General features: G+C 55.1%; 1 protein-coding gene across 1 annotated transcript in view; it reads left to right on the top strand.

The window, feature by feature from the left end:
• SHTN1 (shootin 1) overlaps positions 1-16,374 on the top strand; it is a 51,101-nt gene that overhangs the window by 8,005 nt on the left and 26,722 nt on the right. The window contains exons 2-3 of the mRNA XM_075348119.1: positions 9,661-9,713; positions 11,030-11,090. Coding sequence (XP_075204234.1) covers positions 9,661-9,713; positions 11,030-11,090 — 114 coding nt within the window. The remainder of the gene's footprint in view (positions 1-9,660; positions 9,714-11,029; positions 11,091-16,374) is intronic.

Here is a 16,374-nt window from a genome sequence, read left to right on the forward strand (position 1 = left end):
TTCAGCTGCAATGGCCGACAATACAGCAGATTCAGCAGCAATGGCCGACAATACAGCAGATTCAGCAGCAATGGCCGACAATACAGCAGATTCAGCAGCAATGGCCGACAATACAGCAGATTCAGCAGCAATGGCCGACAATACAGCAGATTCAGCAGCAATGGCCGACAATACAGCAGATTTAGCAGCAATGGCCGACAATACAGCAGATTCAGCAGCAATGGCCGACAATACAGCAGATTCAGCAGCAATGGCCGACAATACAGCAGATTCAGCAGCAATGGCCGACAATACAGCAGATTCAGCAGCAATGGCCGACAATACAGCAGATTCAGCAGCAATGGCCGACAATACAGCAGATTCAGCAGCAATGGCCGACAATACAGCAGATTCAGCAGCAATGGCCGACAATACAGCAGATTCAGCTGCAATGGCCGACAATACAGCAGATTCAGCTGCAATGGCCGACAATACAGCAGATTCAGCTGCAATGGCCGACAATACAGCAGATTCAGCTGCAATGGCTGACAATACAGCAGATTCAGCTGCAATGGCTGACAATACAGCAGATTCAGCAGCAATTCCAGACCACTTACACTGAGCATTATGGCGTGGGAACCAATGAAAGATCCCCAATATTAGGCTTGGGGTCCTAGGCAAAGACCCCCACCCTCAGGCCCCGGAACCTGCAATAGAGACCGCCCGCGGCTGGCCCTGCACGGCTATCGGCGATGGCTCCTGGGCGATGGGGCTGCCATTATTACAATTCTTACTAGGATTATAAGACCGATTCTTAGGGAATTGGTTGTGGTATAACCCCCATGGACCAGCGCCAGGGATGAGCAGTGCAGTCACCATTCACTGCGGATTCATAAATAACCCCCATGGACCAACGCAAGGGATGAGCAGTGCAGTCACCATTCACTGCAGATTCATAAATAAGCCCCATGGACCAGCGCCAGGGATGAGCAGTGCAGTCTCCATTCACTGCGGATTCATAACCCCCATGGAGCAACACCAGGGATGAGCAGTGCAGTCACCATTCACTGCGGATTCATAAATAACCCCCATGGACCAACGCAAGGGATGAGCAGTGCAGTCACCATTCACTGCGGATTCATAAATAACCCCTATGGACCAGCGCCAGGGATGAGCAGTGCAGTCACCATTCACTGCGGATTCATAAATAACACCAGGTTCAGGGCATTTGTCTTTTCTTAGGGTATGTGTGCACGTTGCTTTTTACCTGCTTTTTACCTGCTTTTTCTTCAGCGCTCTATTGAGAGACCCAGACGATTGGGTGTATAGCACTGCCTCCGGAGGCCACACAAAGCAATTACACTAAAAAGTGTAAGGCCCCTCCCCTTCTGGCTATACACCCCCAGTGGGATCACTGGCTCACCAGTTTTCTGCTTTGTGCGAAGGAGGTCAGACATCCACGCATAGCTCCACTGTTTGTAGTCAGCAGTAGCTGCTGGCTCTATCGGATGGAAGAAAAGAGGGCCCATATGGGGCCCCCAGCATGCTCCCTTCTCACCCGCGGTGGTGCTTGTAAGGTTGAGGTACCTATTGCTGGTACAGAGGCTGGAGCCCACATGCTGTTTTCCTTCCACATCCCCTGGAGGGCTCTGTGGAAGTGGGATCTTGCCGGCCCCCAAGCCCTGAGGCCGGGCTCCATCCACAGACCCAGAGAACCTGCTGGATTTGGAGCGGGAGTGCCGTTCAGGGACAAGGCCCTGCAACTTTCAGGTACTCTGTGTCCCCGGCAGGCACGGACACTCTCAAGGCTTGCTGAGCGTTATAGTGCGCCGGGGACAGTAGCGCTGTGCGCTGGGGTTAGGTCACTGCAGCTTAGCTGTGTGACTTCATATGCTGAGAACTACCGCGCCGACCGCTACTGGAGCGGCGGCGCAGCTGCGACTTGTGGTGCGCCGGGGACTTTGCGCCGACCGCGCTTTTACGGCGGCGGCGCTTCTAACTTTAGCCCCCGGCTTCTGCGGCCTAGCGCCGCTTCGTTCCCGCCCCCTCCCTGTCAATCAGGGTAGGGGAGAGACGCTGCTCAATTGGCAGCGCCGAGGGCTGGAGCTTTATTTACATGCTCCAGCCCTCTCACTAGGCACAGTGGGAAGCAGGCTTCCCGCTCTTCGTCTGTATACGCCCAGGGCCCGCCCCCCCCTCTCCACAAGGACGCCGGCAGCCATTACACATGCGGTCTGGCTGGGGAAAGGCAGCAGGCTCTGGGAGACCCAGGCTAAAGGGATTTCGGCGACCACACACCCGCTCCTAAGCGGGCGGTAAGCTGCACAGTAGTGCTGGCCCCTCTAGTGCCTCAGTGATATATTAGTGTACTTTTTTCTTGGTACCATATATATATATATATATATATATAGTTGCACTGTAAGGTCGCTTCTTGGCTGGACACCCTGTACTGCTCTGAGGAGGCAGCAACATGTCATCCGCAAAACGCAAGGGTGCCAAGGCACAGGCTGTGTACACTGTCTGTACTGCATGTGGGGCTGATCTACCGGCAGGCTCCAATGACCCCCATTGTGTGCAATGTTCAGTCCCAGTGGCACTTCGTCAGCCAGAGCCTATGGTGGTAGTGGCCCAGGCAGAGACGCCTGTGAACCCTGCCCCGGTGACGGGGACAGACTTTGCAGTTTTTGCTGATAAAATGTCTGTGACTATGACTAAAATCCTGGAGACCTTGCAGTCCAGGCCAGTTACTCAGACCATGGACACTGCTGTGTCTATGCTCTCCGGTCCCCCTCAGTTGGAACTAATCCGTACTTCAAGGGGGTCTCAGGCATCACAGGCTGAAGTCTCTGACTCAGACGACAGTCCCAGGCCGCCTAAGCGAGCTCGCTGGGAAAGACCCTCGACGTCATCACACTGCTCAGGGTCTCAGCGAGAAGAATCTCTCTGTGATGAGACTGAGGACGGTGATCAGGATTCTAATCCTGAGGCCCCTCTCAATCTGGATGCCCCTGATGGTGACGCCATGGTTAATGACCTTATATCGGCAATTAATAGGCTGTTGGATATTTCTCCCCCAGCCCCTTCTGCAGAGGAGGCAGCTGCACAGCAGGAGAAGTTCCATTTCCTGTATCCCAAGCGTAAATTAAGTGCTTTTTTGGACCACTCTGACTTCAGAGAATCGATCCAGAAACACGACGCTCATCCAGACAAGCGTTTCTCTAAACGTTCTAAGGATACCCGTTATCCTTTTCCCTCTGAGGTGGCCAAACGCTGGACCCAGTGTCCAAAGGTGAATCCCCCAATTTCCAGGCTTGCGGCTAGATCCATAGTCGCAGTAGAGGATGGCGCTTCACTTACAGATGCCAACGACAGACAGATGGACCTTTGGTTGAAATCTGTCTATGAAGCTATCGGCGCGTCGTTTGCTCCAGCATTCGCGGCCGTGTGGGCACTCCAAGCTATTTCAGCTGGTTTAGCACAGGTGGATGCTATCATACATCCAGCAGTGCCGCAAGTGGCGTCCCTAACTTCGCAAATGTCTGCGTTTGCGACCTATGCTATCAATGCTGTCCTAGAATCTACGAGCCGTACCGCTATGGCGTCCGCCAATTCTGTGGTTTTGCGCAGAGCCTTGTGGTTAAAGGACTGGAAAGCAGATGCTGGTTCCAAAAAATGCTTAACCAGCTTGCCATTATCTAGAGACAGACTGTTTGGTGAGCCATTGGCTGAAATCATAAAACAGTCCAAGGGTAAGGACTCTTCCTTGCCACAGCCCAGAGCAAGTAAACCTCAACAGAAAAAGTGGCAGTCGAGGTTTCGGTCCTTTCGAGGCTCGGGCAAGGCCCAATTCTCCTCGTCCAAAAGGACTCAGAAAGAACAAGGGAGCTCAGATTCCTGGCGGGCTCACTCACGCCCCAGGAAAGCAAATGGAGGAACCGCTTCCAAAGCGGCTACCTCATGACTTTCGGCCTCCTCCCTCCGCATCCTCGGTCGGTGGCAGGCTCTCCCGCTTTTGCGACATTTGGCTGTCACAGGTCAAAGACCGGTGGGTAACAGACATTTTGTCTCGCGGGTACAGAATCGAGTTCAGTTCTCGGCCTCCACTTCGGTTCTTCAGAACCTCCCCACACCCCAACCGAGCAGATGCCCTGCTGCAGGCGGTGGACTCTCTAAGAGCAGAAGGAGTCGTGATCCCTGTCCCCCCTCAGGAACGGGGGCGAGGATTTTACTCCAATCTCTTTGTGGTTCCAAAAAAGGACGGCTCCTTCCGTCCTGTTCTGGACCTAAAACTGCTCAACAAGCATGTGAACGCCAGGCGGTTCCGGATGGAATCCCTCCGCTCAGTCATTGCCTCAATGTCTCAAGGAGATTTCCTAGCATCAATAGACATCAAAGATGCTTATCTCCACGTGCCGATTGCTACGGAGCACCAACGCTTTCTACGCTTCGTGATAGGAGACGACCATCTTCAGTTCGTAGCTCTGCCATTTGGTCTGGCGACAGCCCCTCGGGTGTTCACCAAGATCATGGCGGCAGTGGTAGCAGTCTTGCACTCTCACGGACACTCTGTGATCCCTTACTTGGACGATCTACTGGTCAAGGCACCCTCTCAAGAGGCATGCCAACTCAGCCTGAATGTTGCACTGGAGACTCTCCAGGCATTTGGGTGGATCATCAACTTCCCAAAGTCAAATCTGTCACCGACCCAATCACTAACGTATCTTGGCATGGAGTTTCATACTCTCTCAGCGATAGTGAAGCTTCCGCTGGACAAGCAGCGGTCTCTACTGACTGGGGTGCAGGCTCTCCTTCAAAGTCAGTCGCACTCCTTAAGACGCCTCATGCACTTCCTCGGGAAGATGGTGGCGGCAATAGAAGCGGTTCCGTTTGCGCAGTTTCATCTGCGTCCACTTCAATGGGACATTCTCCGCCAATGGGACGGGAAGTCAACATCCCTGGACAGGAAAGTCTCCCTTTCCCAGACGGCCAAAGACTCTCTGCAGTGGTGGCTTCTTCCCACCTCATTATCACAGGGAAGATCCTTCCTACCACCGTCTTGGGCGGTGGTCACGACAGACGCGAGTCTGTCAGGGTGGGGAGCAGTCTTTCTCCACCACAGGGCTCAGGGTACGTGGACTCAGCAGGAGTCCACCCTTCAGATCAATGTTCTGGAAATCAGAGCAGTGTATCTTGCCCTACTAGCCTTCCAGCAGTGGCTGGAAGGAAGGCAGATCCGAATTCAGTCGGACAACTCCACAGCGGTGGCATACATCAACCACCAAGGGGGGACACGCAGTCGGCAAGCCTTCCAGGAAGTCCGGCGGATTCTGATGTGGGTGGAAGCCACAGCCTCCACCATATCCGCAGTTCACATCCCCGGCGTAGAAAACTGGGAAGCAGACTTCCTCAGTCGCCAGGGCATGGACGCAGGGGAATGGTCCCTTCACCCAGACGTGTTTCAGGAAATCTGTCGCCGCTGGGGGGTGCCGGACGTCGACCTAATGGCGTCACGGCACAACAACAAGGTCCCAACCTTCATGGCACGGTCTCGCGATCAAAGAGCGCTGGCGGCAGACGCCCTAGTGCAAGATTGGTCGCAGTTCCGGCTCCCTTATGTGTTTCCACCTCTGGCACTCTTGCCCAGAGTGCTACGCAAGATCAGATCCGATTGCAGCCGCGTCATACTTGTCGCCCCAGACTGGCCGAGGAGGGCGTGGTATCCGGATCTGTGGCAGCTCACGGTCGGCCAACCGTGGGCACTCCCAGACCGACCAGACTTACTGTCCCAAGGGCCGTTTTTCCATCGGAATTCTGCGGCCCTGAACCTGACTGTGTGGCCATTGAGTCCTGGATCCTAGCGTCTTCAGGATTGTCCCAAGGGGTCGTTGCCACCATGAGACAGGCTAGGAAGCCCACGTCCGCTAAGATCTACGACAGAACGTGGAGGATATTCTTATGCTTGTTCTCACCCACAAAGCTCTCCACAGTGCAGCACCCCCCTACATCTCCACCCTCCTCTCTGTCTATCAGTCCACCCGTTCTCTACGCTCTGCAAGCGACTTTCGACTAACATCCACACTAATTCGAACCTCCCACTCCCGGATCCAAGACTTCTTCCGAGCTGCACCAACCCTCTGGAACGCTCTACCCCAAGAAGTTAGGACAAATCACAACTTACTCAGCTTCAGACGCACCCTAAAGACGCATCTTTTTAGGGCGGCCTATCACACTCCCTAATCAGATTCGATTCACATAGTCCCTCTACAACCTCTCACAACATAGCTCCACATCAAACTCAATGGCACCCAAAGGCATCTCAAGGCTCGGGCCCACTGGTCCAGGAAACCATTATCCAGCCCCATTTCCGTGAGATGGTTGGATTGTCATTGTAAATAAGCACTTGAACCTTGCCTCTCCCCCCATCTCATTGTAGATTGTAAGCTCTCACGAGCAGGGTTGTATTTTTTTTTCCCCTCTAAATATTGTATTTCTATAACTGTTACTTGTTTGTATATGATCCTCCTGAATTGTAAAGCGCTACGGAATATGTTGGCGCTATAGAAATAAAGATTATTATTATTATTATTATTATTATCCTGGTCCTCTGCTCAGGGAGTGTCTCCCTGGCCATTTGCATTGCCTACCTTTCTTTCTTTCCTGCAATCTGGGTTAGAAAAAGGTTTGTCGCTCGGCTCCCTTAAAGGTCAGGTCTCGGCGCTATCCGTCTTTTTTCAGAGGCGTTTGGCACGCCTTTCTAAAGTGCGTACGTTCCTGCAGGGCGTTTGTCATATCGTCCCTCCGTACAGGCGGCCATTAGATCCATGGGATCTGAACAGGGTACTAGTTGCCCTCCAGAAGCCGCCCTTCGAGCCTCTGAGGGAGGTTTCACTTTCTAGACTATCACAGAAAGTGGCTTTTCTGGTAGCGATCACATCTCTTCGGAGAGTGTCTGAGCTGGCAGCACTATCATCCAAGGCTCCCTTCCTGGTCTTCCACCAGGACAAGGTTGTGCTGCGCCCCATTCAGGAGTTTCTCCCGAAGGTGGTATCCTCTTTTCATCTTAATCAGGATATCTCTTTGCCTTCGTTTTGTCCTCATGCAGTTCATCTGTATGAGAAGAATTTACATTTGTTAGATCTGGTGAGAGCACTCAGAATCTACATTTCCCGCACGGCGCCCTTGCGCCGCTCGGATGCACTCTTTGTCCTTGTCGCTGGTAAGCGCAAAGGGTCGCAGGCTTCTAAGGCCACCCTGGCTCGATGGATCAAAGAACCAATTCTTGAAGCCTACAGTTCTGCTGGGCTTCCGGTTCCATCAGGGCTGAAGGCCCATTCTACCAGAGCCGTGGATGCGTCCTGGGCATTACGACACCAGGCTACGGCTCAACAGGTGTGCCAGGCAGCGACCTGGTCGAGTCTGCACACTTTCACCAAACATTATCAGGTGCATACCTATGCTTCGGCGGACGCCAGCCTAGGTAGAAGAGTCCTGCAGGCGGCAGTTGCCTCCCCGTAGGGGAGGGCTGTTTTGCAGCTCTAACATGAGGTATTTCTTTACCCACCCAGGTACAGCTTTTGGACGTCCCAATCGTCTGGGTCTCCCAATAGAGCGCTGAAGAAGAAGGGAATTTTGTTACTTACCGTAAATTCCTTTTCTTCTAGCTCTTATTGGGAGACCCAGCACCCGCCCTGTTGTCCTTCGGGATTTTTGGTTTGTTTGCGGGTACACATGTTGTTCATGTTGAACGGTTTTCAGTTCTCCGATGTTACTCGGAGTGAATTTGTTTAAACCAGTTATTGGCTTTCCTCCTTCTTGCTTTTGCACTAAAACTGGTGAGCCAGTGATCCCACTGGGGGTGTATAGCCAGAAGGGGAGGGGCCTTACACTTTTTAGTGTAATTGCTTTGTGTGGCCTCCGGAGGCAGTGCTATACACCCAATCGTCTGGGTCTCCCAATAGGAGCTAGAAGAAAAGGAATTTACGGTAAGTAACAAAATTCCCTTCTTCTTCTAGCTCCAATTGGGAGACCCAGCACCCGCCCTGTTGTCCTTCGGGATTTTTGGTTGTTTTTCGGGTACACATGTTGTTCATGTTGAATGGTTTTCAGTTCTCCGATGTTACTTCGGAGTGAATTTGTTTAAACCAGTTATTGGCTTTCCTCCTTCTTGCTTTTGCACTAAAACTGGTGAGCCAGTGATCCCACTGGGGGTGTATAGCCAGAAGGGGAGGGGCCTTACACTTTTTAGTGTAGTGCTTTGTGTGGCCTCCGGAGGCAGTGCTATACACCCAATCGGCTGGGTCTCCCAATAGGAGCTAGAAGAAAAGGAATTTACGGTAAGTAACAAAATTCCCTTCTTTGCTGCTTTTTCTTCTGCGCTGTTTAATGCCAAAATGGATGTGTTCTTCTATTCAAGCAAAGTCTATGGGAATTTGGGTTTCTTGTTCACACTATGTTGTTCAAAATGCTGCCTTTTTGTGGCAGAACTTTGGTCAAAAAATCCCAAATGGCAAAAACAATTGACATGTTGCTTCTTTGAAAAGCTGAGTTTTTGACCAAAGTTCTGCCACAAAAAGGCAGCATTTTGAACAACATAGTGTGAACAAGAAACCCAAATTCCCATAGACTTTGCTTGAATAGAAGAACACAACCATTTTGGCATTAAACAGCGCAGAAGAAAAAGCAGCAAAAAAGCAGGTAAAAAGCAACGTGCGCACATACCCTTAAACTGAAAGACTCCAAAAAAAAAACCCCAATGCTCCTTGTAGAGAACAATGTGCGCTAATGATATCAGAATGAATAGATTTTAGGGGGACCCTTTTTGAGAAATTTGACCTAAAAATAGGTAAAATTTGTTATTTTTAAGTTTGTCATCATCTGTGGGTGTGAATATTTCCACAAATACATAAGCTGTGCCCGTGATACTGAAGCAATGCACAGTCCTGTACAGGGCAAAGCACCAGTCACTATTGGGTTTTGGTCTGGAGTTCTATATGGGCAGAGTTAGGCATACATTTTATGCGAGGCGTTTTATGAGCTACTTTGACCCAAAATTGCAGCCGAAATAATGTTTTGTCACAGCCGGGAATAATTGTATCGTGTTTAGCAGCAAAAGTGGAGCTAGTATGCCAAATGTCAGCCTCATAGCCCGTATAGAGCGCTAATGGCGATGGCCCAAAGTGTGCACCATCCTCTGGAGCCGCAGGCTCGGGACCGCCAGTGACCGGTCAGCAGCCCCCAATGTATGAGATCGGGCCCGAAACATGCACACACCCTCTATCACACAAACCTCTCCATCCTTATACATTGTCAGCAAAACCGGAGGAGGTCGAGGGGGGGGACGATGGTGTAAAACTGCTCCACCTGATGTGGAATGACCCTAGAGATTATACTCACCTGTGCTACAGTCTCCTCCCCAGTAATGGCTGATAACAGGGAGTAATAGGCTGTACTCACCTGTGCTACAGTCTCCTCCCCCATCCGAGGAGGTCGAGGGGGGACGATGTGTAAAACTGCTCCACCTGATGTGGAATGACCCTATTGCTCTCTGTTATCAGCCATTACTGGGGGAGGAGACTGTAGGGCAGGTGAGTACACTCTATTGCTCTCTGTTATCAGCCATTCCTGGGGAGGAGACTGGTGGCAGTCAGTGAGCTCTGGTTTCTTTGTGATTTTGTTTTTCAGCCATTGAGAAATATGAAGAGCTTAAGAGTGAGAATGAGAAGACGAGGGACGAGGTGAGCGGCAGCAGCGACCGACGAAGCCTCTTCATTACCACTGACATTGGGGGATCAGGGGGACAGTAACGAGCTAACACTGGGGGAAGGGGGGGGGGGCGGTGACGGGCTGACATTGGGGGATATGGGGGGGGATGGTGACGGGCTGACATTGGGGGATATGGGGGGGGATGGTGACGGGCTGACATTGGGGGATATGGGGGTGGATGGTGACGGGGCTGACATTGGGGGATATGGGGGGGGATGGTGACGGGCTGACATTGGGGGATATGGGGGGGATGGTGACGGGCTGACATTGGGGGATATGGGGGGTGGATGGTGATGGGCTGACATTGGGGGATATGGGGGGACGGGACGGTGACGGGCTGACATTGAGGGATATGGGGGACGGACGGTGACGGGCTGACATTGGGGGATATGGGGGGGGATGGTGACGGGCTGACATTGGGGGATATGGGGGGGGATGGTGACGGGCTGACATTGGGGGATATGGGGGTGGATGGTGACGGGCTGACATTGGGGGATATGGGGGGGGATGGTGACGGGCTGACATTGGGGGATATGGGGGGGATGGTGACGGGCTGACATTGGGGGATATGGGGGGTGGATGGTGATGGGCTGACATTGGGGGATATGGGGGGACGGGACGGTGACGGGCTGACATTGAGGGATATTGGGGGACGGACGGTGACGGGCTGACATTGGGGGATATGGGGGGGGATGGTGACGGGCTGACATTGGGGGATATGGGGGGGGGATGGTGACGGGCTGACATTGGGGGATATGGGGGGGATGGTGACGGGCTGACATTGGGGGATATGGGGGGGGATGGTGACGGGCTGACATTGGGGGATATGGGGGGGGATGGTGACGGGCTGACATTGGTGGATATGGGGGGACGGTGACGGGCTGACATTGGGGGATATGGGGGGGGGCGGTGTCGGGCTGACATTGAGGGATATGGGGGGGGCGGTGACGGGCTGACATTGAGGGATATGGGGGGGGGCGGTGACGGGCTGACATTGGGGGATATGGGGGGGCGGTGACGGGCTGACATTGAGGGATATGGGGGGGGGGGGGCTGTGACGGGCTAACATTGGGGGATATGGGGGGGGGGACGGTGACGGGGCTGACATTGAGGGATATGGGGGGGGTGGTGACGGGCTGACATTGGGGGATTTGGGGGGGGGACGGTGATGGGCTGTAATCGCGGGCTCTGATTGGCTGCTGTGACCTTGGCTCCTCCCTTTGCTTCTTTCATATCAGAATTAAAATTATCCTTTTTTTTTTTTTTTTATTCTATTTTATTTTTTCAGTTTGACAAAGTCAGAAATGAGCGTGATGAGGCGGTGCGCAGACTGGAGGAGTTCAGCAAGAGTAAGTGACGCTCCGCCCAGGATAATCTGCCGGCGAGAGGAGCGGCGTGGTGCGGGCGAGGGGCGAGAGGAGCGGCGTGGTGCGGGGCGAGGGGCGAGAGGAGCGGCGTGGTGCGGGCGAGGGGCGAGAGGAGCGGCGTGGTGCGGGCGAGGGGAGCGGCGTGGTGCGGGCGACGGGCGAGAGGAGCGGTGTGGTGCGGGCGAGGGGCGAGAGGAGCGGCACGGTGCGGGCGAGGGGCGAGAGGAGCGGCGAGAGGTGCGGGCGAGGGGCGAGAGGAGCAGCGCGGTAGGGGCGAGAGGAGCGGCGCGGTGCGGGCGAGGGGGCGAGAGGAGGGGCGACAGGAGCGGCGCGGTGCGGGCGAGAGGAGAGGAGAGGAGCGGTGCGGGCGAGGGGCGAGAGGAGCGGCACGGTGCGGGCGAGAGGAGCGGCGTGCTGCTGGCGAGGTTGCTGTTGAATCCCAGTGGCTGTCCATCTGTTCCCAGGGTTGTGTAGTGCTGTGGTTTGTGGTTGTTTTCCGGGGGTGGTGTTGTCGGTGCCGCTGTTTCCCAGTGGCTGTACCAGTGATTCCTGGTGGTGCCTGCACTGTTGTGTGGCGGCGGCTTCCCCGCGTCGTGTGGCGGCGGCTTCCCCGCGTCGTGTGGCGGCGGCTTCCCCGCGTCGTGTGGCGGCGGCTTCCCCGCGTCGTGTGGCTGCGGTTTCCCCGCGTCGTGTGGCTGCGGTTTTCCCCGCGTCGTGTGGCTGCGGTTTCCCCGCGTCGTGTGGCTGCGGTTTCCCCCGCGTCGTGTGGCGGCGGTTTCCCCGCGTCGTGTGGCGGAGGTTTCCCCGCGTCGTGTGGCGGCGGTTTCCCCGTGTCAGTGGAAAATCGATTGTTGGCCGGGGCGGTGGCGGGACTGTTGTCACGTGGTTTCCTGGTTTGTCTTCTCTCTTAGGCTGTGTTCGCACTTTGCGTTTCTAAACGCTGCGGTTAATTTGCATATTTTGTGGCATAAACCCTGCGTTCAGAAGCCGGAGGTCACTTGTTTTTGCCATTTTGGGTGCGTTTTGCTAACATTGAAGTCAATGAGAAACGGCAAAAACCAAGAAACTTCTTCAACTTCCTGCGTTTTACCTGCTTTTTGGACATCAGAATAATGAATATTTCCCTTTACACACATAATCCGACAATTAAAGAAAATCTGCATTTATTGCTATTTTAGTGATAAAATGTATATTACCGCTATAATTTAATTAAATATATCTATTTTCATTATTTTTCCCATTAATATAGCTTTGATCCCTTTTTTTTTTTCATTCTGTTTGACTGTTTAAACTTTATTAAGCAGTGTCTTGATGTTCAAAACGCATCTAAACCGCGGTAAATACGCATGCGTTTTTAGCGCTAAAGTTCAGAAAAAGGCAACTTTGGTCAAATCAATTAAGCCCAAAACGTGCGTTTAGAACTGCAAATAGGAGAAACGCAAAGTGCGGTCTCAGCCTTACAGTGTAGGTTCCTCCCCAGTATCAGGGTCCCCACCCACTCTGGGGGGTCCACCTGTGATCAGTGGCGTCCTCTCCTCCGGATCGCTGCTCGTCCTCGGTGCAGTCGCATTGTGCGCGGTTACAATGGCGCGGTGTCCTCTCCTCCGGGATCGCTGCTCGTTCTCGGTTCAGTCGCATTGTGCGCGGTTACAATGGTGCGTGGCGTCCTCTCTTCCAGGATCGCTGCTCGTCCTCGGTGCAGTCGCATTGTGCGCGGTAACAATGGTTGCACGGCGTCCTCTTCTCCAGGATTGCTGCTCGTCCTCGGTGCAGTCGCATTGTGCGCGGCGTCCTCTTCTCCAGGATCGCTGCTCGTCCTTGGTGCAGTCGCATTGTGCGTGGTGTCCTCTTCTCCGGGATCGCTGCTCGTCTTTGGTGCAGTCGTATTGTGCACGGTGTCCTCTTCTCCGGGATTGCTGCTCGTCCTTGGTGCAGTCGCATTGTGCGCGGCGTCCTCTTCTCCGGGATTGCTGCTCGTCCTCGGTGCAGTCGCATTGTGCGTGGTGTCCTCTCCTCCGGGATCGCTGCTCGTCCTCGGTGCAGTCGCGTTGTGCGCGGCGTCGTCTCCTCCGGGATCACTGCTCGTCCTCGGTGCAGTCGCATTGTGCGTGGCGTCCTCTTCTCCGGGATCGCTTCTCGTCCTCGGTGCAGTCACGTTGTGCGCAGTCGTCCTCTCCTCCGGGATCGCTGCTCGTCCTCGGTGCAGTCGCGTTGTGCGCGGTGTCCTCTCCTCTGGGATTGCTGCTTGTCCTCGGTGCAGTCGCATTGTGCGCGGCGTCCTCTTCTCTCCGGGATCGTTGCTCGTCCTCGGTGCAGTCGCGTTGTGCGTGGCGTCCTCTCCTCCGGGATCGCTGCTCGTCCTCGGTGCAGTCGCGTTGTGCGCAGTCGTCCTCTCCTCCGGGATCGCTGCTCGCCCTCGGTGCAGTCGCGTTGTGCGCGGTTACAATGGTGCGCGGCGTCCTCTCCTCTATCGTTATGGGAATCGTGTCGTCCTCTCCACCTGGCACTTTGTGGAGGATAATGCTCCTCCGGGCACGTACCGGAGCGCGGCGCTGCCTCCATCCTTTTGTCCGCGCGCCTCTTGTTTTGGGGGATCTTGTCTCGGATGCGGCGGAGGAAATATTAGCCCCTGTTTGCGGCGAGTGAAAAGCCATTATCCGGATAACGAGCGGCGGCGGGCTTTGTGTGTGTGAATGCGCCTCGTCCGCGGGTGCAGCCGCGCTTTGTAGCGGATCCTCTCCTCCGAGCAGCTGCATGTTTGGGCTATTGCTTGATTTCCTAGCGTTGTGGAAATTGCCTCTATTCAGTGCTGCGGGCGGCGGCGGGGCGGGGGGCCAGGGGGGGCCGGGGGCTTGCAGCAGACAATCATTTCTTTTCAATTGGAGCCGGCAAGGTTGATGAAAACACGGCTATTTAGGTGTAATGATGAAACGACGGCGGCATCTGCTCATCAAGCCGCCGCTGATACGCTTTAATTCAGCGCTCTGTCAGCGCCGCTGATACCATTATGCCGCTCGTCCGCTCGCTCATAATGACGCCTTTGAGAAATGCAGTGGAAACGATCTTGACGAGTGAAAGGAACTCTCAATTACGGCTGCCACTTCCCGCGCGCCGGCCGCGCTCGCCGGGTTTCTTTGCGCCGCTGTTTATTTACAGTCTACCAGTAATTACACTTAACGTGTTATTTGCTGCGGGGGAGGGTCTCGCTGAGTGGCCGCCGCGGTGCGGGCGCTGTGATGGCCGGTGCTGCGCTGATGCTGCTGCGCTCGTGGCTTGTAATTAGCCGCCCCTCCGAGGTGACACTTCTGTAATCACAACAGTCGGGCCGGCTTTCACTCTCGATGGAACTGCTAATTAGATAAGTGATTTCTGCTTCGCCCCGCGCTCTGCGATTGGGGAGGGGGCGACAGGTGTCAGGGTCACTGCCCCGCGCTCTGCGGATTGGGGAGGGGGCGACAGGTGTCAGGGTCACTGCCCCCCGCTCTGCGGATTGGGGAGGGGGCGACAGGTGTCAGGGTCACGGCTCCGCGTGTTCCCCAGGGGTGGATGGAGGTGGGTGTGTGGGGCGCGGGTCACTGCTCCGCGTGGTCTCCAGGGGTGGACGGAGGTGGATGTGTGGGGCGCGGGTCACTGCTCCGCGTGGTCTCCAGGGGTGGACGGAGGTGGATGTGTGGGGCGCGGGTCACAGCTCCGCGTGTTCTCCAGGGGTGGACGGAGGTGGATGTGTGGGGCGCGGGTCACTGCTCCGCGTGTTCTCCAGGGGTGGATGGAGGTGGATGTGTGGGGCGCGGTCACTGCTCCGCGTGGTCTCCAGGGGTGGACGGAGGTGGATGTGTGGGACGCGGGTCACTGCTCCGCATGGTCTCCAGGGGTGGATGGAGGTGGATGTGTGGGATGCGGGTCACTGCTCCGCATGGTCTCCAGGGGTGGACGGAGGTGGATGTGTGGGGCGCGGGTCACTGCTCCGCGTGTTCTCCAGGGGTGGATGGAGGTGGATGTGTGGGGCGCGGGTCACTGCTCCGCGTGGTCTCCAGGGGTGGACGGAGGTGGATGTGTGGGACGCGGGTCACTGCTCCGCATGGTCTCCAGGGTGGACGGAGGTGGATGTGTGGGACGCGGGTCACTGCTCCGCGTGTTCTCCAGGGGTGGACGGAGGTGGATGTGTGGGGCGCGGGTCACTGCTCCGCGTGTTCTCCAGGGGTGGATGGAGGTGGATGTGTGGGGCGCGGGTCACTGCTCCGCGTGTTCTCCAGGGGTGGACGGAGGTGGATGTGTGGGGCGCGGGTCACTGCTCCGCGTGTTCTCCAGGGGTGGACGGAGGTGGATGTGTGGGGCGCGGGTCACTGCTCCGCGTGTTCTCCAGGGGTGGATGGAGGTGGATGTGTGGGGCGCGGGTCACTGCTCCGCGTGTTCTCCAGGGGTGGATGTGTGGGGCGCGGGCCTCGCTCGTCCTGTATGTGCGGCCCGGCGAGGCTGCGGAGTCAGTTCATTTTGGTGGAGTCTCTATAAAATGCTCCGACTCCTCAAATCTCTAATACATTGTCTCCAGCGTGCAATGCAGAATATATTTCATAGTTATTTGGGAAAGTTATGAAATGTCCTATAAATGTCTGTTCTGTTCCTGATCTAAGGCCACATTCACACACAGCGTTTTTGCTGCGTTTTTTGAGGATACGTTTTTCAGCTGTAAAAGCAGATCAGCTTTTTAATAAACCACATCCCCTGAAAGGTTTCTGAGCTCATAAATAATGCTTCAATAGCAAAAGCAGATTAGAAAACCGCCACAAACTGACGGCTCATTCTGTGCGGATCCTCGCAACATGCGGTGTCTGAATGTCAGATCTGGAAACCCATTGCCTTTGCTGGATGCCGGAGTCACCGCATTTCACTGTGTGACTGTCTGTAGCCTGAGGATCGAGGCCTTGTCTTAGCTGAGATAAGTCTGTGCTGCACTTGAGTGAAGCTCCTCCTCTACAGGCAAGGGTACAAGGTAACCACACTCTCAAAGAAGGAAGGCGGCACCCTTCTCGGAAAGAAGGAAGGCCGGCGCCCTTCTCGGAAAGAAGGAAGGCCGGCGCCCTTCTCGGAAGAAGGAAGGCCGGCGCCCTTCTCGGAAAGAAGGAAGGCCGGCGCCCTTCTCGGAAAGAAGGAAGGCCGGCGCCCTTCTCGGAAAGAAGGAAGGCCGGCGCCCTTCTCGGAAAGAAGGAAGGCCGGCGCCCTTCTCGGAAAGAAGGCAGGCCGGCGCCCTTCTCGGAAAGAAGGCAGG

This window comes from Anomaloglossus baeobatrachus, chromosome 5, assembly GCF_048569485.1.
Source record: "Anomaloglossus baeobatrachus isolate aAnoBae1 chromosome 5, aAnoBae1.hap1, whole genome shotgun sequence".
NCBI classification, from domain to species: domain Eukaryota; kingdom Metazoa; phylum Chordata; class Amphibia; order Anura; family Aromobatidae; genus Anomaloglossus; species Anomaloglossus baeobatrachus.